The sequence below is a fragment of the Zingiber officinale genome, chromosome 8B (genome assembly GCF_018446385.1).
Source record: "Zingiber officinale cultivar Zhangliang chromosome 8B, Zo_v1.1, whole genome shotgun sequence".
Lineage (NCBI taxonomy): Eukaryota > Viridiplantae > Streptophyta > Magnoliopsida > Zingiberales > Zingiberaceae > Zingiber > Zingiber officinale.
Window position 1 is genome coordinate 71,305,175 of NC_056001.1, and position 22,483 is coordinate 71,327,657.

At 39.5% G+C, this 22,483-nt stretch overlaps 1 protein-coding gene across 1 annotated transcript; it reads right to left on the minus strand.

Moving 5' to 3' along the window:
- Positions 1-4,344: 4,344 nt before the first annotated feature.
- On the minus strand, positions 4,345-21,837 carry LOC122014854. Its single transcript, XM_042571326.1, has 5 exons — positions 21,660-21,837; positions 21,178-21,371; positions 5,010-5,475; positions 4,596-4,706; positions 4,345-4,502 (listed from the first exon to the last, which is right to left on the minus strand). Exons 1-5 carry the CDS (start codon positions 21,741-21,743, stop codon positions 4,467-4,469), a joined length of 891 nt encoding a protein of 296 aa, XP_042427260.1. The 5' UTR covers positions 21,744-21,837; the 3' UTR covers positions 4,345-4,466.
- Between the last annotated feature and the right edge of the window lie 646 nt (positions 21,838-22,483).

Consider the following 22,483-nt stretch of genomic DNA (forward strand, 5'->3'; position numbering starts at 1 on the left):
TGATATCTCCCCATATCAGGCCCAATGTGGGCTTGATATGGGAGATATCAGGCCTAGATACAACAAAAAATAAAAAAATAAAAAAATAAAAAAAGAAATAAAGAGAGATTTAGGGTTTTCAAAACCTCTGGTCCACCACTAGGAGTGCCAAAAATAATAATGGACACCATATTTTCACTCCTTGTAATTTTAGAAATTTATAGAAACTGAAATGGGTACAATCAGAGCTTTCTAGGTCGATCAGTGGGTTTCGGTCAAAACCCACTGATGGACCTAGAGAACTCCGATTACACCCATTTCAGTTTCTATGGATTTCTAAAATTGCAAGGAGTTCAAATATGATGTCCATTATTTATTTTGGCTTTTTATAGATGTTAACAAGCAAAATCAAAGAATCGACATAAAAGCCCACGTTGGGCCTGATTTGAGTCTATATCAGGCCCAATGTGGGTTTTTTTTGCCGATTCTTTGATTTTTGCTTGTTAACATATATAAAAAGCCAAAATAAATAATGGACACCATATTTGAACTCCTTATAATTTTAGAAATCCATATAAACTGAAATGGGTGCAATCGGAGCTCTCTAGGTCCATCAGTGGGTTTCGATTGCACCCATTTCAGTTTCTATGAATTTCTAAAATTACAAGGAGTGAAAATATGGTGTCCATTATTATTTTTGACACTCTATGGTGGATCAGAGGTTTTGAAAACCCTAAATCTCTCTTTTTTTTTTTGATATGAAGAGATATCATGCCCACGTCGGGCCTGATATCTCCCCATATCAGGCCCAAAGTGGGCCTGATATGAGAGATATCAAGCCTAGTAACAACAAAAAAATAAAAAGAAATAAAGAGAGATTTAGGATTTTTCAAAACCTCTGTCCAAATAATAATGGACACCATATTTTCACTCCTTGTAATTTTAGAAATTCATAAGCTGAAATGGGTGCAATCGGAGCTTCAGATCGATCAATGGGTTTCGGTCAAAACCCACCGATGGACCTAAAGAGCTCCGATTCATTTCAGTCATGATTTCTAAAATCGCAAGGAGTTCAAATATGGTGTCCATTATTTATTTTGCTTTATATATGTTAACAAGTAAAATCAAAGAATCGACAAAAAGCCCACATTGGGCCTGATATAGACTCAAATCAGGCCCAATGGGCTTGATATGGAATGATATCAGGTCCATATCAACAATCGTGCCCAACGTGGACTTTTATGTCGATTCTTTGATTTTGCTTGTTAACATCTATAAAAAAGTCAAAATAAATAATGGACATGAGATCTTCTATCTTTCTTAAGATATGAAATTCCAATTTAGAGTTCTAAGGTCCATCACCGGTTTTGACCAAAATTCACCGATATACAAAGCTCCGATTGTACTCATTTCAGTTTCTATGAATTTCTAAAATTACAAGGAGTGAAAATATGGTGTCCATTATTATTTTTGGCACTCCTAATGGTGGACTAGAGGTTTTGAAAACCCTAAATCTATCTTTATTTCTTTTTTTTATTTTTTTATTTTTTGTTGTATCTAGGCCTGATATCTCCCATATCTGGCCCACATTAGGCTTGATATGGGGAGATATCAGGCCCACATTGGGCCTGATATGAAGAGATATCAAGTCCAACGTGGGCATGATATCTCTTCATATCAGGCCTAAACAAAAAAAAAAGGAAAAAAAAGAAAGAAAGATTTAGGGTTTTTTAAAACCTCTGGTCCACCACTAGGAGTGCCAAAAATAATAATGGACACCATATTTTCACTCCTTGTAATTTTAGAAATTCATAGAAACTGAAATGGGTACAATCGGAGCTTTCTAGGTCGATCAGTGCGTTTCGGTCAAAATCCACTGATGGACCTAAAGAGCTCCGATTGCACCCATTTCAATTTCTATGGATTTCTAAAATTGCAAGGAGTTCAAATATGGTGTCCATTATTTATTTTGGCTTTTTATAGATGTTAACAAGTAAAATCAAAAAATCGGCAAAAAAACTCACATTGGACCTGATATGGACTCAAATCAGGCTCAACGTGGGCCTGATATGGAATGATATCAAGCCCACGTTGGGCCTGATATTGAATCCAACGTGGGCTTTTATGCCGATTCTTTGATTTTACTTGTTAACATCTATAAAAAGTCAAAATAAATAATGTACACCATATTTGAACTCCTTGTAATTTTAAAAATCCATAGAAACTGAAATGAGTGCAATCGGAGCTCTCTAGGTCCATCAGTGGGTTTTGACCGAAACCCACTGATCGACCTAGAAAGCTCCGATTGCACCCATTTCAGTTCCTGTGGATTTCTAAAATTGCAAGGAGTCCAAATATGGTGTCCATTATTTATTTTGATTTCTTCAAATGTATTAAAATGTGATTAAAGATTGACTAATGTTATTCCTATATTCTACCGACAGAGGAGAGAGAGAAGTGAGAGAAATATAATGAAGAAAAGAAAAACAATAGAAAAAGTCAAATTATCAGGAGGGTAAAATAGGAAATGCTTTTAAAAAAGTGCACTCTTTGGTAAATATCAAAGTAGTGTATACCTTTTGGTAAATTCAGATTTTCAAGTGCGCCCTTTGATAAATTGCCATAGATTTTAAAATTTAAATTTTAATAATAATTTTAAAGTTTTAAAAAAAATGCTTGTAGAGAGAATTAAAACAACAAAAAGTAATTTATTTTGGTTGACTGTGTGTGTAAATAAACATAAATATTAAGGTGGAAGAATTATATCCATAAAAATAGTCAATTAATTAGTGCATAAAATAGAAATTAGTTTTTAGAAAATCTCAAGTAATTTTTATAAATTAGAGATTGGGTGATGGGACTACTTCTTAGGGCTCCGAATAGGTCACACGAGTAGATCGAACAAGGACTGAGTCATCTCTGGTTATATACTTTCTTGTTGGATTGATTTTTATTAGGTCGGCAATTAACTGAGTCGGTGATAGATCGGATCGCCTTTGGGCCAAGTAACAAAAATCAGGAATTACTTGTTGTTAGGAATGTAATCGAGTCGAGTCGAACTCTTGAATGTTTGAGTTTGACTTGTTTATAATTGAACCGAATTCGAATTTTATTTAACGAATATATTTATGGCACACAAGTTTATTCGAACTTTTATCGAACCTAAACGAGTTTAATAAATATAAATTATAAATTTAAATATTCATTAAAAATTAAATTATATATTTAAAAAATATATAATATTCTTATTAAAATTTATAATTTTATTCTAATAATGAAATTTAATATATTTATCTATATATTTCATAAATAAAATGTAAAATCTATAAATTCAATATTAAAATTATTATTTTTTTATTTAAAAATTGATTATTCACGAACTAACAAGCTGAATATTATGAAACTTGAGTTTGGTTTATTTATCTTAACGAATCTTATGAAACGAACTCAAACGAGTTTTTATCGAATCGAGCTTTAAATAACTCATGAGCGGCTTAGCTCATTTATACCTCTATCTGTTGCATATTTAAGGTGGAGAGAAATGACATACATCTGGCTCTAGCAAAGATCAGTGAAGTGATGATTGCTCTGAACTAAATACAAAACTCTACCCCACTGCGGAATGAGCGAGAAGATTGCAAGCATCTGGTAGAATTAGAAGGGGGCCAAGAAACTTTAGTAAACCCTTTTGACACTCACGTCAAACATAGGGAAGAAGAGAAAACAACTAGAGGAAAAATGAAATTGCTAACTAGTAGAAAAATCAGTGTGCGCGTCTCCCAACCCGTCTACACAGGCACTCTTTTATACTAGATTATTGGACTGTAATCAGGTGACTCTGCCTTTAGGTTCGTGGCCTTGACCATGAGCCCGATGTTAGGTCGGACCTACGTGACTCTACGTTAATTGAGTTCTGTGCTTGCCACGTAGCTCCTGTTGTCGCTGCCACATCAATGATTGATAGTGAACCTTGTAGTGATCACGTTCACTTCGATTCGGAGTTCAGTGAAATAATTACTCTTTGTTTCTCAAAGATGACAGGAATAGTGTTAATGTTTTCGGTGTGTTTTTCAGTGAGATTGTTAGTTGTATCTCACTCGAGCTAAATGTAACTTTTGATATGATTCAGGATAGAGAAATCAAGTCGCAATTCGACCTAATGAATCCACACTTTGGTTAGGAAATTCAAGAAAAATATTTTCCTCTAAGAAACATAATCACTACCAGTTGAAAGAAGGCTCTAAATGGGCAAATGTATGTTATGTAAGAGTATCCTAAAAGCTTTTACCTCCATGGAAATGTTATCAGTTCTCTAATTCGAGCATTCTGTGCTTCCAAGAAAATTGATCCATCGACAATCATCTTGGATCACTTCTAAGACGACGAACCTGTACAATTCCTAGTTCTGGCACTAGGAGTTTTTTGCTGTCTCCCGGAAAAAAACTTCAGAGGGCGAGAAAATTCTCTATGAAAAAGTACCTCGAGGGTCAAGGGATGTAGGGCCGAGGCACTGCAGTGCCGACCTACAATGCAGATAAATTCTCAGGCTGAGAATTTGAGACAAGTGCATAACTGCAAATGATGCAATAAGAAGATTATGTAACCATGAAACATACCTGAACGATCCGGACTTGCCTGTTGCTACATAGGTTAAGGTGTGATGCTTCGCTTTCCTGTAATGGTTCGTTAATGCAACTGTTGTTCGAAGCTGAAATCTTCTCCTTGGCCTGGTAGATAAGATTGTGAATATAGGCAAATATACTACATAAACTAATCACTGCAACTACATCACATTGTAGTCTATTGAGGACTACAAATCCTATCATGGACACCCAAGAAGAAAACTGAGAAACGATATCTCAAGATTGTGGGTTAAAAATATAGTGGGCAAAAACACTTCTAGAACTAGCTAACCTATTCGGAGGATATGAGACATGGAATACATAGCGGCTTGGTAATTTGCTTAAAAGAACTCTTGCCTAGAATAACATGTTATATGCAGACATAGTTATTGGAAGCAGAGAGTTTACCTTTTGGAGACGCGTTTCATCCTTAGCCTCTTGAAAAAGTATAGGCAAACGCGTAGGATCGTAAATAAAATCCTCAAAATCCTCATCCGACTCAGAGCATTTTCTCAATGTCTCACAATTAGGACTCAGATTGTTCCTCTCATCAACTTTATTAGTGATCTCTGAAGTACTCAAAAATGGAGGGTCATAGATGGAATCAACCGAATTAATATTTGAATCAGAGCACTGTTCCAAAGTCTTGTAAGGTTTTGGACTCGATAAACTTGACCCCACATCAGCTGCTTCACAATCTTCAACAACTGCCTCAGGCGAGACTCTACAAATGACATTGGAAGCCCCCAATCTGTAAATCTGGATCCACAAGAACAATGAAAAAAACCTTGTCGAAAAGCCAATAATTTGCATCGCCATAGTAAGTTTCACAGAGAAGACAAAGGGCACCCCAAACTTCTCAGGTTCAGCATTCCTACATAATGACAAGGTTTTAAGAATAGTTGAATTGTAAGAAATGGACATGAATGAAGTATGTGATCATAAATGGAGATTAAAGATGGAAAGCTTTGGACTGTGTTGCTTATATTTGCAAACAAAGCAAAATGTTTACGAAACCAACACCAATATGACTCACACACAAAAATATATATATACAAATACTGCCAAATCACAAAATATAGATTTGATACAAAGAGATTCCTAACTGATACAGACATGCTACACAAACCAATATATAGAATATGTGGTTTTTCAGATGAAACTAGCAATCTCTTACTAAAATGCACTTTCAAGCTTTTTTTTTTTTCAGTTGGGTGAGATTAATATCTAAAAGAAGCCCCTTAGAGATCTTCGGTAATGGACCTCCACTGTAGGGTATAGTTAGGTTAGATTGAGATAATTTGGAGTGAAAGGAACACCAGGGACTAGGAAAGCTTTTTCTTCTCTTATTTATATATCAACCTCTTCTAAGTGTTAATTTTAACCAGACAGGAAGATGTAAATACTGTGACTATGATAAGATCAGCATTGTAACTTACATAGATCTTCCAAATAATCTTGCAAATCTTCTTTCTTCCCTCAATCAAGAAGATGCTATTGCATGATTCAATTTATCTGCAAAATGTATGAGTTCGAAGAAATCGAAGGAAAATTATCCACTACGCGACACTAGCTTCCTGTGAAGTCAAAAAGGAGCAAAGCTTCCTCTTTTACCTCTTCTTCTTTCTCCAAATCTCTTTTTCTTTTTTCATCGTACAAGTATGACTCCTCTCCATGGCCATACCTGCAACATGGGCAGGGTCATAGGGAGGGCAGAAAGATGAGTCCCAGTAATGAAGTTTGTTCCAATCCGAAAGCGAAGAAGATGGCAAGCAGGGGATATGGCTTGAAGGTAGACGAAACGAAGACTCCACGTGATCCTGCAACACAAGAGGCGTTAATGTTGGGCCGGGAAGGGGTTCCTGGCGTTGACTCTCCGACGCTCAAGTCAGTTTTCGATGAATTAGAGAGTAATGAGAATGCAATAGCAAAGAGCGTGTAGAATCACAAAATTGTGCATACCTCCACTTGTAGATGGGAACCCCATTTTATAGCGCCACTGTAGTGCCTGTGCAGCATCTCAAAGCATGCGCACATTTTCCAAAGCGTCCTAGGAAAAGACAAGTCAAAAAGTGTCCCCGACACCTTTCCTTAAGCAAGCATGCAAATCCCTGATGTGACAAGCTGGAAGCTTGCAAAGTACGATTTGTCTGCTGGACATACTCTGTTGTCAGTGGCACTAACCTCCAAGAACGTACGATGAGATATGTAGATGGGTCCCGCTGTAGGCCGACCGATGGTCACTCGGCTGAGACACCCTAGCTCAATCGTACTAATCAGAGTCATTTCCCTTCACTCGGCTGCCCCTATTGCCGGAGGCCTAATTTTCATCCAAGTGGAGGTGCCGTTCGATTGGCCAGGCCAATGGTCCGACAATTTTCATGTTGTCTTCATCGTTCCTTCGCAAGCTTTCAGGGGCGGGGCATACCGTTTGACCTTGCTTGTTCGCTCGGACTGGGCAGGCCATCCGTTTGGCCTTGTTGTTCTGTTTGGCTGACTTTGCTTGACCTGTGGACCATCTCTCTTTGACTCTGATCTCCACACCAGTCGTTCTTCCTCGCTTTGTCCAATCTTTAGTGGGCCCCTTTCCATCACCGTATCATAAGTCTTCCTCTCAAGTCTTATCGAAGGAGGATGCAAGTCCGCCTGACTGGACAATTATTATTTTCTAGAACTCTTCTCCCTGCTTTGATATTCTGGGATTTAGAGCTGCCGCTCAGCTGTTAGGCTTACTACGCAAGGATTTATAGCCGTCGCTCGGTTGTGAATATTACTGTATAAAGGTTTATAGCCGCCGCTCAACTACGATTTTTGGTACACAAGGATTTATAGCTGCCGCTCGGCTCTGTTGAGGATGATACTTAGTCATTGGTAAGCTTATTTCTGGCCTCATCCCCAATCGCCTACTCCATACTCCGGGGTTGATGCCGATTGGTGTTGTTGTGGACAACACTTATCCATTTTTCCATTTCTTTCTACTCTCTGTCCCAAGTGGCCTTCTTCACTTAGTACCTTTTAACGGCTACTGACGTCAAACCGTTCAAATCCTCTACTATTAATGTAAAGCATGCTGACCATGCCTTTCAATTATGCTCCATTAATGCTTCCTGTAATCAAATGCCATGTACCACCTTTTCCTATCGTCACATGCATGATGTGATAGGCGACTGTTTAGGTCTGATGTGATGTCTACCTTTTCGAATTCAACAGTCACGATAAAGCCTCGTTTTCCAAAGCCCTTAATCGGGCGACTTAGGTCGCACTTAATTTTGTCCTTCGCCCTATTGCGTTCCTCGTCTTCGTCTCGATAGCCTCCTTGCTTTCCTTTCTCTGCTCGTTGTCGGCGATCTCTTCCTTTCCTGTAAGTTCCTTCTTCTTTCTTCCTTTAACTCTTCGATCTCCCTCCTTTGTTCCATGGTAGTTTCTTCTTCCCCACACCCAGCTGTGCTCGGGTTGTGGAATCCCTCTACCGAGTTCAAATTTAACAGCGATAAGGTCGATCAAATGAAACTCACCTATCGCTTTTCCGACGATTATCAAATTGTCATTCCCTCTGCCTACGATCACCCTCACGCCCCCAAACGATTTTTTGCCCTTCTTCAAAGACCAATTTTATGTCGGCCTACGCTTTCCCATCCACCCTTTTTTCTCTGAAATTTATAGATACTTTCACATTCCCATGCATAAGTTAGTGCCCACTTCCTTCAGACTACTATGGGGGGTGGTTGTACTATTCCGTCTATACGGGATCCCCCTTGTGCCTCGCGTTTTCCACTACTTCTATTATCTGAAATTTTTTGAGTCGACCACCTTCCTTTTCCAAGCTCGAGTAGGCGCTGTATATTTTGACAAAATGTCCTCCTCAAATAAGCACTAAAAAGAGCATTATTTTTATGTTCGCTTACTCGCTCGGCTTGCCTTCCCGACCAGCTGGCAGATAGAGTTGTCGAAGCCTCCTCCACTCGGGCGCTATCCGAGCCAATCTACTTACCTCCAAGTAGCCGCGAGTCTTGTCAGTCAGAAGTACCATATACACAGGCTGCTTTTGGAGAGTTTTATATGTGTTCGGGTTGAGCCCATTCGAACACGGCTACCTGCCCCCCTTGGTACGTTATTTTTCTTCCTGCCATATTTGAATCTAACTGATTTCTATCTCCTTTTTGCAAATCAAATCATGAACCGAGCGTTGTTGAGCGACAAGTGTAAGCTTGCCGATGCAGATATCAACGCTAAAGGAGTGGTCAGCTGGAGAGTCGTGGCCTGTTACCGATCGAGCATTCCGACGAGCCGACTAACAAAGCAGGGGGAAGTTGGGTGGCGGCCAGTGACGCAACAACCACCACTGGCGAGCTGTCGCCCGAACTCCCCTCCATGGCGTCGATCACTGTTCCGTTTGAATCGGCCACGTCGAGCGAGCCGTTGATCTAACGTTGCAAGCGACATCGAGCGGAGTCCTCTTCCTGCTAGATGACTTCGGCTTTTCAGGCCCGCGCTCCAGCAACGACCTCCCGACCGCCATCCGAGCGGGAGAAATCCTCTACTTCAATGATTCTTGAGAGGGAGGCTGTCTTGCCGACTCCCCCTTCTTCCGACCAGACCCCCTCTCTATCTGCACTGCTGGCTGCGACAATACTCGCGTTACTGATCGCCTATCTTCCACCTTCGTCAGTCAGCGTAGAGGCCCCAATTTCAATTATTCACTCATCCTCGATGTCCAGATCTAAGGGCCCAGCCACCTCAGAGCCTTCCGATCTGAGTTGCCGTAGGCATGTTAAGGCAATTCTCCGTTTGTCGACCGATGAGTGGTGTAGTCCAGACGACGCCAAGTTGCGCTCCCCACAGCATCAAATTACAATCTAAGGTCCTCTAGCACAAATCTAGGTAGACGTTAGGGCCTGAGCGGCGACCGTCCTACCTAGGGAGCTAGTTGACGGTTTTACCTAGAAAGCAACTGGGGTAAGTTTAGTTGAATCTTTTCTTTACTTTTTCCGATCAGGGCTGACTAGCTTCATTTGGTTGCAATTTTGAGTTGAGAGCTTGGCTATATGTCAGCGGCTAGCCTTCCTTGAACACGAGAACCAACGACTTCGAGCGTCAGCCGAGCAACAGGATATCTCATGGACCCGAGTCGAGCGGTTAATCGCGGAGCTAGCTCAAAAAAGACTTAGATATGAGCTCCGAGTAGCTTTTTAGATCCGAGCGGGCGCTCACTGTAGAGAAGAATAAGAATCATGATTAGACCCTCCAGCTCGATCGGCTAACCAAGCAGGCTCACCATTTTGAATCGAAGTTAAATTCTGTCAATGCCAGGAAACTCCGAGCCATCGAAGATCTGAACATCAAAAACAAGGAGGTCCGGGTCTTGGCTAAGAAGCTAGAAGAGGCAGAAGCATCGCTAGCGGCTGAGTAGGTTAGTCGAACGATGGAGCAAGCAGCAAGTGGCCTCTAGCTCGGGGAGCATAAATGAACAATAGATGCAAAAAATGCCGAGCTAGCTGGCTGCGCTGAAGGCCGAGTTGGAGGCGTCCAAGGCCGAGCTTAACAAGTTCAAGGAGGAGGAGCCTGATCGGTTGAAATCCTTCCGGGTGAAGTAGCTTTGCTCCCAAGATTTCAACAAAATGTGCACAGATCGGACCCTCCGTCTCTTTGACTACAATATAGATAGGACCCTCCAACAACTGAAGGAGGGCAGCTATCTTTCCCCCAATCTGTCGAGCAATATTATTAAAAGGGAAAAGATCTTGGATTCGCTCCCCGACGACGTGCTCGATTACCTTGCATAGTTTTTTCTATTTTGTCAGCTATTTTTTGTACACACCCAGGGAACCCGTAAAAAATCTAAGTATGAATTGATGAGTGCTCGTTCGGCGCTTTTAAGTTCTCTGTTATGAAGTCTTGCAACCCTTTAGCTTATCCTTAGCGTAGTAAACTTGGCTCTTTTTATTTGTCCGTGTAATATGCCACACAAAAGTTGGGATTTGCTTATTACACGGCCGATCGACACATGCGACTTTGAGCACTTAGTGCGAGAGTTTTATTTGCTTATAACTTAGCCGAACAACATAAGAGTTTAGAGGCGTGAGAGCTTGGCTCATTTATAACTCACCCGAAAGGGTTGAGAGTCTTTGACACAAGCCCGATCGGCCAATCAAGGGCTATAAATTTGGAGGCACGAGAGCAAGCTTGCTTATAACACGTGAGTTCGGGACAAGCCTGGTCTGAAACCCGCGGGCTATAACTTGGAGGCGCGAGAGTAAGCTCGCTTATAACACGGCCAATCGGAACGTGAGTCTTTGACAGTTAGCCAATTTTCATTTAATCTTTCCTGCATTCATAGAACAAATTTACAGGAATTCAATCTCAAACTTACTACCCGGCCTGGTAGGGTTGCAGATGGTTTGCACTTCAAGGCCATTCCAGGTTCCTTCTATTTTCATCTTGTAGTTAATAGGATCCCGAATTAAGCTTTTGGATTACTTTATACGGTCCTCCCCACGGGCCTCTAGCTTGGTGACGTCACAGACTAACTTGACTCTTTTCCAGATTAAGTCGTCGACCTGGAAAGATCTAGGAATAACCCTACTGTTGTAGTTCTAATTTCTCCTCTGCCGGTATGCCATCAGCTGCACGACTGCTTTTTCTCTGATTTCGTCTATTAAGTCTAATTCCATAAGGCGCCGATCGGGATTTTCCTCGTCGTAAAGTTGTATCCAATCGGACTCAATCCCTATCTCGACCGGCGCAACTGCTTTCCCTCCGTATACTAAGTGGAACGGAGTTATGCTGGTAGCTTCCCTAGGCGTAATGCGGTAGGCCCACAACACGCTCGATAGTTCATCTACCTAGCTTCCCACTACGTGGTCGAACCGATTCCAAAGTCCTTTGAGAATTTCTCTGTTGGTTGCTTCTGCCTAGCCATTGCTTTAGGGGTAAGCTACTAATGTAAAAGTTTGCGTAATACCATAGCCTGCACATCATTCTCTAAGCCGTCGTCCTTAAAATTGTCTTTCATTGCCGGAGACGAGTTTGTGAGGGACGCCGAACCGACATATGATGTTCTTCCACAAGAACTTGATAACCATCTATTCGGTTATCTTGGCAAGCAGCTCAGCTTCTACCCATTTAGAGAAGTAGTCTACAGTCACAAGAAGAAATTTCCTGTCCAATCGTCAAGGGGAAGGGTCCAACAATGTCCATCCTCCACACTGGTCGAATGGGCAAGCGGCGATGGATGCCTTCAGCTCTTCTATAGGTCTATGTGGTATATTTTGATATTTTTAGCAAGACAAGTAGGTTGCTACCATCCGGGCGGCATCGACTTGCAAGGTAGGTTAGAAATAACCTGCCAACAGGATTTTCCTTACCAACGAACTACCGCCCGAATGGCTGCTACAACAGCCTTGGTGAACTTCTTGCAGAATGTATTGAATGCCTTTTGATCCAATACACTTCAGTAAGGGCCTCGAGAAGGATCTTTTGTATAGATGATCTCCTACCAGTGTGAACTGCCCGACTCTCTTTTTTATCAATCGAGTCTGCTTTAGGTCAGTCGGCATATTGCCCGATCGGAGGAACTCAATCAGAGGTGTCCTCTAGTCAATGAGAGGTTCCAACCCTGCCATTTTGTCAATGTAAGGCACCAACATCACCTGCTCAATTGGCTTTTCCAATACCACAGGGTTTAAGGAACTTGATAACTTGGTCAATTCATCCACGTACTGGTTGTTCACCCGAGGGATTTTTTGCATGATTACTTCCTGGAATCCCGCCTTCAACTTCTCGAAAGTCTCCGTGTATAATTTTAACCTCGTGTTATTTATTTCGAAAGAACCAAAGAGTTGTTGTGCTGCCAATTGAGAATCCGAGTGGATAACCACTCGGGTGGCCCCTACATGTTTGGTTGCCTGTAAGCTGGTGATCAGTGTTTCGTACTCCGTCTTATTGTTTGTGGCTCGGTAATCCAACTGAACGGATAGCTACAATCGCTCTTCACGTGGTGATATCAGTAATATGCCTACTCCACTGCCTTGGCGGGTGGAGGACCCGCCCACATATATCTTCCAAGTTGCCTCTAACTCGACATTCTGTACTTCGGTAACAAAATCGGCTAAGGCTTCCGTCTTGATCGCCAATCTGGGCTGGTATTGTATATCAAACTCGCTCAGCTCTGTGGTCCACGTGATTAGCCAATCGGACGCTTTGAAGTTAAGGAGGACTCTTCCTAAAGTGCTGTTAGTTAAGACAATTATGGGAAGTGACAAAAAGTATGGGTGTAACCTCCGAGAGGCGAGGACCAGCTCGTACACCAGTTTCTCGAGATAGGTGCAGTGGCATTCAGCATCTTTTAATATGTGGCTCAAACAATACACCAGTCGTTGTTCAGCGTCGTTCTGTCGCACCAATGCTAAGCCGACCAGTCACTCTGTGGACGACAAGTACATCCAGAGCGGCTCGCTCACGATAGGCTTTGCCAGTACAAGTAAAGAGGTTAAATAACTCTTGAGCTCCTCCAGCGCCTTGTCACATTCGGTGTCCCATTGAAATTTCGTAGCTTGGCGTAGAACCTTGAAGAAAGGGTGGCTCCGATCGGACGACTTGGATATGAATCTTGACAAGGCTGTAATCCGTCTGGTCAATCGCTGAGCTTCCTTCAGCATACATAATTTGCTGAGTTTGTATAAATTATCAATACTTTTATATGTCCACAAAAGCCAACAATTTGGACAGCAATCTCCCCTATAGAGTAAGTGTGAATACCCTTATTCTATCAACTGTCACTTATGTTTGGATTAGTAAAAAGGCATATGTATTGCATTAAAACTAAAAAATCAGGAAACTGATTAAAATTGGATCAACGTTTTGCATATTTTTTCTACTCTCTTTTCTTGTTCAACTAAATTAGTACCTTTCATATGTTGGAAATGTGAATGGAAAAGAAGTGGAAAAAAAAATGAGACTCCATTGTGAATGGGACTTTAGTCCCACATTGGAAGTTTCAACACATTATGATTGGTTTATAATATGTCACAGGCATTGATGTTGTGAACATATGTATGGGGAGAAACTCTCTCACACGTGTGGGCTTGCAGGGAGTGTAAATCTAGGGCCTGAATTGCACTGAACCAAGGGTGACTCGTGTGTCGCACGACCTGCGCGCGTCAAATGTTAGACCAGTTGGGGCAAAATTTGCCCAATTGAATCAACCAATATTTTGCCACGTGAATCATTCTTTTGTTTGTTGTAACGGATGCATTAATGGAGAATCCGTAACCACCAACTGAAATGGCAGACCGTTGATGGCTGGCGGCTAACGTTTTGAGTCAGAGGGGTAAATCACTTTTATTCAACCATTAAGTGGTATTTACTGCTACAAAAGGGTGGAGCTCCAATATAAAGATGTTATGGCCTTGAGCAGATATGCAGCAAAGAAGATCCTCCACCTATATTCCCCTGTTCTTTCTCTTTGTTGTGCGCTCGCTCAACAGCTCTACCCGTGATAGCGTTCAGGTACTTTCTCAGTTTGCCACAAACAACTTGTGCTAGGTTGTGTTTGTGGTCTTGCCATTGTATCTTGGGAACAGACGTCCAGCATGACTCCGTAGCACCGCTGGAGGGGAACGAATCTGTTTTAAAGAAACTGTATTGAACGTAGACTTAAGCGTCTCTATTTCCGAGCACTCGGAAACCCACATGGACTCGTGATTACTTCTCGAGTACTCTACATTGCTTTCTTGACTAAGTACAGCAACCCATTTGGGCTCGGCAACATTCGACAATCAGGCGACTCTTACGACTCGACACTCAACTTGCCCTTAAAGCACTCAACACTCACAGCAGAGCACCGACCGACTCAACACTCGGTTGACTCAGCGATTCATCACTTGGCTACGCTTGACTCGATGACTCGTACTCAACTAACTCAACACTTGGTTAACTGGGTCATACAAGGAAGCCCAATCTTTCAGGCAACTCAGTCATCCCGAGCAGTTCATCCTTCCCTGCTTTGCATCTTGAGATTATTCCCTCAAGCCTTCTCAATAGATACGTTTGAAGTTGAATTTGTAATTTCAATTCAAAATAAATTCCCTTTATATCTCCGATGAAGATTGTCTAACAATCTTAAAACAGACTCGTTTCTGTTGAGACAGTCACGGAAAATGTTGAGGTGCAACAGACTCATCACGTGAAGGCCCCACCGACCCAATTGAAAATATTCTAATCAATCATGGGGAAAAGCTAGAGAAGTTCACCGAGTAAACTTGAAGCGAAGGCAATATAATATGTTATTCGACCTAACCACGCTAAATTTGGCTCAGTTCTTGACCGAGGAAACTTCCAAGCATGATAAGGATGTTATTGATGTCCAAACCATCAGTGAGTGGAGGCATGAATTCTTTATGAGTTCCTATGCCAAAAGTACATCCTCAACTACCTTGCCAACTTGCTATATATTGTGTATAGCACGAAGAAAATGACAAAGGAGTTGCGGGACTCCCTAGACAAGAAGTACAAAACGGATGATGCAAAACAGAGGAGGCAAGGCCAAGAAATTCATCGTGGGACGAATCTTGGATTACAAGATGGTTGACTCCAAGATAGTGATCAACCAAGTCCAAGAGTTTTAATCTTGCACGAGATTCACTCGAAAAGTATGATGTTGAGTTCAACCTTTCAGGTGGCAGCTATCATTGAGAAGCTGTCTCCCGGCTGAAAGTATTTCAAAAACTACTTGAAATCAAGGTTTAAAATTTCGACCCGTGCCGAGGTTTCGGTCTCAGACCGGAACGATACGGTTTCGGTATCGTATCGTGCCGTGCCGATACAGTTTCGATATTTTTTTATTAATATATAGTAATTATTAGATAGATATGTTTATTGTATATAATTTTAAAATAAATTGTATATTGATTTTATATAAGTTGCTTGAACAACTTAATATGGCTTAAAAAAATAATTAAATATAATTTTCTTTAAAGATGTATTAATTACTTGAATTAAAATTGATACATCATAATTATATAAATTAATTGTTTATTCATTTAATTAATTATTAGTTTAAATCTTATATATTTAAAATGGTAAAAAAAATTAAAATATAAATTAAACAGCAAAAAAACAAAATAAAATAATAATAATAAATTATTAGAATATAAATATGATTTATTAGAATTTTTTATTTTTTAAAATTTTTTAAATAAATTTAAAACAGTAAAAAAGATTTTTTTTAATATCAATTAATTTTTTCTAATTTTTTAAAATTTTAAATATATTTTATAGGAATAATTTAATTAGGGTTTATAAAAGTCTATTCAAAATATCACACTTGGGAATTGTTTAATTAATTAAAAAAATTTCGTTTGTAATAGTGCGCCCAATCCCGATCTCGCGATCGCGTGCTGCGGAGCGCGACGCCTCCGTCGACGGTGGAGGCATCGTGCGACGCTTCCGGCTCCGGCGGAGGCGCCGCGCGATGCTTCCAGAGCCGGTGGAGGCGCCGCGCGACGCTTTCGGTGGCAGCGAAATTTGTTCTCCTACTGTGCCAATTTCGGTTCGTCACCGGAACAGTAAATTTCGACTGTTTCGGGCGGCACGGCTCGGCACTTCAAACCCTGCTTGAAACATAAACAGAAGGAGATAAACATGGAACAACTCGTTGTTAAATTTTGAATTGAGGAAGACTATAAGAGTTTAGAGATAAAGTCTCTCAAGCTAAAAGTCAACGTGGTCAAAGCTCGAAATAGAGAATATCAAATCTTCCAAGATGGGATCCAGAGGAGGCATAAGCTAAAAGAAATTATCTGGGAAGTACTCAGTCACAAGTTTTCGAAATGCAAGAAGTCGAAGAAGAAGCAGGAGTACAATCTGAATGAGGGACCAGAAATGGAAATCTCTACGCTATGTTCTTCGAACTGAACCTGGTAAGTTCAAACCCACAACAACAGTGAATCGATACTGATGCCACCAGACATCTATGCTACAACAAGAAACTACTCTACAACTTCGAATAAGTCAAAGATGGCGACAAGTTGTTCATGGGGAACTCAACAACCTCGAACATTATAAGTCAAGGAAAAGTGGTGCTGAAGATGACTTTGGACAAGGAGCTCACTCTGAAAAATGTGTTGTATGTTCCGAATGTTTGGAAAAATCTAGTGTTCGGATCACTTTTGAGCAAGCATGACTTCCACATTATTTTTGAGCAAACTTAAAAATGGAATATTTTTTTGGAAAGAATTATGCAATTGATGAGTTATTTGACTGTTAGACCTAAGGTTAATAAAATTGAAAACTCTTTCGTTTATACACTTGAGTCTTCTTGTTTGTGACATGGTAGACTAGACATGTTTTAACGATGTGTTGCGTAGATTGATTAACATGCAAAGCATACATACATTCCACCTTAACCCAAAATACAAGTGTGAGAATTGTCTTAAAGCGAAAATAACAAGATCATCGTTCAACATATTGAAAAAAACAACGAACTACTCGGTCTAATCCACGCCGATGTGTGTGACCTAAAAGGTACACCGACACGTGGTGGAAATAAATACTTCATTATTTTTGTTAATACTAACACAAAATATTGTTTTGTGTATCTTCTCAAAAGTAAGGATGAAACTATAGAGAAATTCATTCTCTATAACAATGATGTTGAAAACCAACTTAATAAAAAAATTAAGGTGACACAAAGTGATTGAGGTGGTGAATATGTATCATCATTCATTGAATTGTGTGCTAAACATGGGATCAAGCACGAAACAACAACTCCCTAAACTTCTCAACAAAATGGTGTTGCTAAGCGAAAAAATCACACTCTAAAGGAGATGATGAATGGTCTTCTATTGAGCTCTGGACTACACATGTAGGGAAACTGTGTTAATAGCTAATTCCCTTTTAAATAAGGTATCTCAGAAGAAAATAGATAAAAGTCCGTATGAGTTGTGGAAAGAAAGACAACTATTCTACAAATACTTGCGAATGTGGGGGTATCTTGCTAAAGTTTGATATTTGATCCGAAAAGGATTAAGATAGGACCAAAAACTGTTGATTGCATATTTATAGGATATGCACATAATAGTAGTGCTTACGGGTTCCTTGTGTATAAATCTCAAATTCTAAAGACACATAAGAACTCAATTATTGAATCAAGAAATGTCTCGTTCTTCAAACATGTGTATCCATATAAGACCCGAGAGGAAGGAAGGTCCTCAAAACGGGAATATGAAACACCAGAGGAAGAAGAAGATGATGAATTAATTGAGGTTGAGCTCAAACGAAATAAAAAAGCTCTAGTGGGAAAATTCTTTGGAATGGATTTTAACACTTTCATGTTGATAAGTAATCCCTAAAGTTACTCAGGAGTTATAGGCTCTTTTGATGAAGTTCACTTGAAAGAGGCAATTGCAACTGAGATTGATTCTATCTTACAAAACTACATTTGGGAACTTGTGGATTTTCCTCTCGGAAGTAAATCACTCGGTTGTAAGTGGATTTTCAAGAAGAAAATGAAATCAGATGGCACGATTGATAAGTACAAGGCCAAATTAATAATTAAAGGTTATCGACAACATGCAAGCCTTGATTACTTTGATACGCACTCTTCGATTTCGAAAATAACTTCCATTAGTGTTGTTGGCTATTACCGCTCTATGAAATCTGGAAATACATCAAATGAATGTAAAGACGACTTTTCTAAATGAGTATTTAGAAGAGGAAATCTATATGGAACAACCTTAAGGGTTTTCTATGTCAGGGCAAAAAAATAAAGTTTATAGATTGGTAAAGTTATTATGCGAATTGAAACAAGTACCAAAGCAGTGACATGAAAATTTTGATAATGTCATGAAAGAAAGTGAATTTAAAATAATGAATGTGATAAATATGTTTACATGATAGCCACAAAGAATAATTATGTCATCTTGTGTCTATATGTAGATGACATACTTATTATTGACAGTAATGATAAGATAATCAAATCTACTAAAGATATATTGAACTCAAGATTTGACATGAAAGGCATAGACCTAGCTGATGTGATTCTAGGAATCAAAATTCTTAGAGCATACATGGACAAAATTCTTTAAAATTCACCAAGGGAATGTCAATAAATACAAGTCAACATCTATCATAGAATCGAAGAGAAAGTATCTCTTAGATAGAGTACTCTTGGATGATTGGAAGTCTGATGTACTTGATGAGTTGTACACGTCCAGACTTAGCCTATATGGTAAGTAAACTAAGTAGATACACAAGTAATCCAGGTGTTGAGCACTAAAAGGAATAACAAGAGTACTGAGATACTTAAGGTATACTCGTGAATATAGACTACACTATACGAGATATCTTGCTGAAGGATATAACGATACGAATTGGATATTTAATATACGAGTGGATATGTATTCACTTTAAGAAATGCAGTCCTTTCATGGAAATCTTCTAAACAAACTGTAATAACTAAATCCATGAAAGAATATGAGTTTGTAACTTTTGACAAATGTGGTGAAGAGGTTGAATAGCTATGACAAAGAAGATGTTCCTAGATGGCTAAAACCAATGCCAACAATTTGCATATGTTGTGATAGTCAATCAGTAATTGGCCAGACACAAAGTCATCTATAAAATAGTAAATCTAGACATACGCCGTTGACACAATATCATTAGACGACCACTATCAACGGGAGTTATGACTATGTAAAGTTAAAGAATAACCTAGCAGATCCATTAAACAAAGGGTTAAATAAAGAGTTTGTTATATGAATTTAATGCAGATGGAAAATGTTCGTGCAAAGGAAATCCAACCTATACATACCGGAGATCCCATAAACTAGATTCAATGGGGCAACCTAACTATATCAACTAAGTGGGGGAACTACCTAACGAAAGGATGGAGGTTAAGCATACAACTTTTAATTATCTAATAGAGTAATGTAGAAACTCTTGAATCGCCTATGTAAGAAAGAAGTTGGGTCACTTCAAAAAAATTAAAGGCGCAATTATTAAAACTTCTCACAGAATAAGGTGTGTTTTTCGGCAAGAACGAACACACTCATGAGAATTGAGTTGTACCAGAAAATCCCAGGTGAGATGTGTCAAAGTTTACACAAACAACAAATTAAGGGAAGGTTCAAAAGATAAAATTTATCTGTCCTATACTTAGACTCAACTATTGAATACTATCACATACCATATTTCCATCATGTGCGGGATGGTTGGAAATGTGAATGAAAAAAAGGTGGGAAGGAAGGAAACTCTATTATGAATGAGAATTTGGTCTCATATTGGAAGTTTCAAGGCATTATGGTTAGTTTATAATATGTCACAAACATTGATGATGTGAACATATGCATGGAGAGAGACTCTCTCTCATGCGTGTCCTTGCAAGGGGTGCAAATCCAAGGCTCGGATTGCACTAAACAAAAGGTGACTCGTGTGCGAACACGACCTGCGCACATCAAATGCAGTTGGGGCAAAATTTGCCTAAGTGAATCAACTAGCGTTTTGTCACGTGAATCATTCTTTTGCTTGCTGTAAAGGATGCATTAATGGAGAATCCATAATTGCCAATTGAATGGCCAACGGCTAATGTTCTGAGTCGGATGAGTGCATGACTTTTATTCGGCCATTAAGTGGTATTTATTTCTACAGAAGGGTGGAGCTCCTATATAGCAGAAATACAGAGATACGCAGAAGCAAAAAAAGTTCCTCCACCTTCGTTCCTCTATTCTTTCTCTCGGTCGTGCACCCGCTCGATAGTTCTACCTGTGATAGATTCGGGTACTCTTGCAATTCACCACAAGCAACTTGTGCTAGGCTAGGTTTGTGGTCTTGCCATTGTATCCAGGAAAACAGACGTCCAACATGATCCCGTAACACTACCGGAGGGGATGAATCTATTTTAAAGAAACTGCGTTGAATGCAGTCCTTGGCGTCTTTGTTTCTGAGCACTCGGAAACCCACTCGGACTCGGGATTACTTCCCGAGTACTCTGCATCGCTTTACAGACTGGGTACAGCGACCCATTCGGGCTCGGCAACATTTGGTAGTCGGACAAGCTCGACACTCACCTTGCCCTTAGAGCACTCGGATCACTTGGCTGACTTGGCTATTCGTCACTTGACCAACTCAGAGCACTCGATCAACTTGGCAACTCGGCTAACTTAGCTAACCCTGCAGCCATACAAGGCAACTCAGTCTTCCAACACCTCATCCTTCCCTACTTGACAACTTGAGATTATTCACTCGAGCCTACTCAACAGATAAATCAGAAGTTGAATTTTGTAATTTTAATTCAAAATAAATTCCCCCTATATCTCTGGTGAAGACTGTCCATCATAATTTTAGAAGCTAAAACATTTTCAAACAAAAAAAAAACAAATGAACGAGGATAATTATCCACATTATCATGATTATAGGAACAGAATCACTATAATTTCAGAATAAGCAAGGAAGAAAATATCAGCAGCAAATGCAACAAAAAAAAAAACTGGAATGTCTTGTGTCTGAGTGAGCCATTTTTTTCCACTTCGAACAGAATAAGAATTCCTTATCAGAACGATAAAAAGTGAAAAAATCGTACCAAATTATGCGGGAGAAAAGGATGAACCACTGAACATCAAGGATGATAGCACAAATGAGAAGTACAGCATACGTCCGCCCGAGGCGTTCGCTACTCCTGTCGATAGCAACCAGAGCGAAGAGACCCAGCGCCAGATCTATCAGCAAAAGACCATTGAAAAGAGCACCTAGTGATCCAAAAATCGAGCACCCAATCTGAAGAAAACATGCAAGAGCATTCAATTCAATGCGATGACAACGACAAAATAAAACATTATAAAATCCAACTGTTTACACGCAATTTCAGGTAGCATTGAATCCATTAAAAAAAACCTAATTTACAACGCCATATAGCAAAATTCCCCAAAAGATAAACAATGGAATTAAAGAAAGGGGAAAGCGACCAAACTAGCAATCAAATGAGAACATCTCCCCAAGTGAACAATAGTATCGAAAAGTAGAAATCTTCAAACTAGCAATGAATCGAGAGGGAACTTTACTGACCTGGATGTAGATTAGGCGGACAGCGAGAGCCAGAACCCGTTCGTAGTCGTGAAGCCACGATCGGATCCACAAGCACAGGAACATGATCAAAGACGAAGTTAGAAATCAAGCGAGGAAGGAAGAGCGACCCTTCTCCTCCGCTGCTACATCGATCGGGCCCTGGAAAGCGAGGAGGAAGAAGGCCGGAATAAATGGAGCAACTTGCATACTTATACTTTGCGTTATATTCATTTTAAGCCTTGTAATTACGTATATTTTTAAAGTATCCTTTAATCGGACTGATTTTTTTTAATTATAAATTTATTTTTTATTTAAATGCGTAAACTATGACAATTATAATTTTTTACAATTTAAATTATTTATTAAAAATAATAAATTATATAATATATATATATATATATATATATATATATATATATATAAAATATTTTGCTTAAGAGGGTGTATTCAATGTTGGACTTTTAAACTTTTAATTACTTTAATTATTTTGAATGACTTTTATGGATTTTAAAAGTTTAGATGTATTCAATCTAGATTTTTATAAACTCTATAGAAATTTAATGGTATCCAAATTGGATTTTACAGAGTTTTAAAAAGTCATGTGATATTCAAACTCGACTTTTTAAAACTCTATGAAAATTTTTTGGTACAAATTTAAATATAAAATAAAATTATTCTCCTCACCTCTTGAGATTTCTATAGACTTCAAATTATTTTAATTTTTTACGAATAAGTCCTTTCTCTTTCCGCTCCTTGATTTTGATTATTTCTTTGAGCTCCGTCCAGAGCTTACCAATACAATAATACACAGTCCAACTTGACGC

Coding starts and splice junctions, on each gene's coding strand:
- LOC122014854 (XM_042571326.1), bottom strand. CDS start 21,743: ATGTTCCTGTGCTTGTGGATCCGATCGTGGCTTCACGACTACGAACGG. Junction 21,372..21,659: donor TCCGCCTAATCTACATCCAG/GTCAGTAAAGTT, acceptor TGTTTTCTTCAG/ATTGGGTGCTCGATTTTTGG. Junction 4,503..4,595: donor GGCAAGTCCGGATCGTTCAG/GTATGTTTCATG, acceptor TCTGCATTGTAG/GTCGGCACTGCAGTGCCTCG.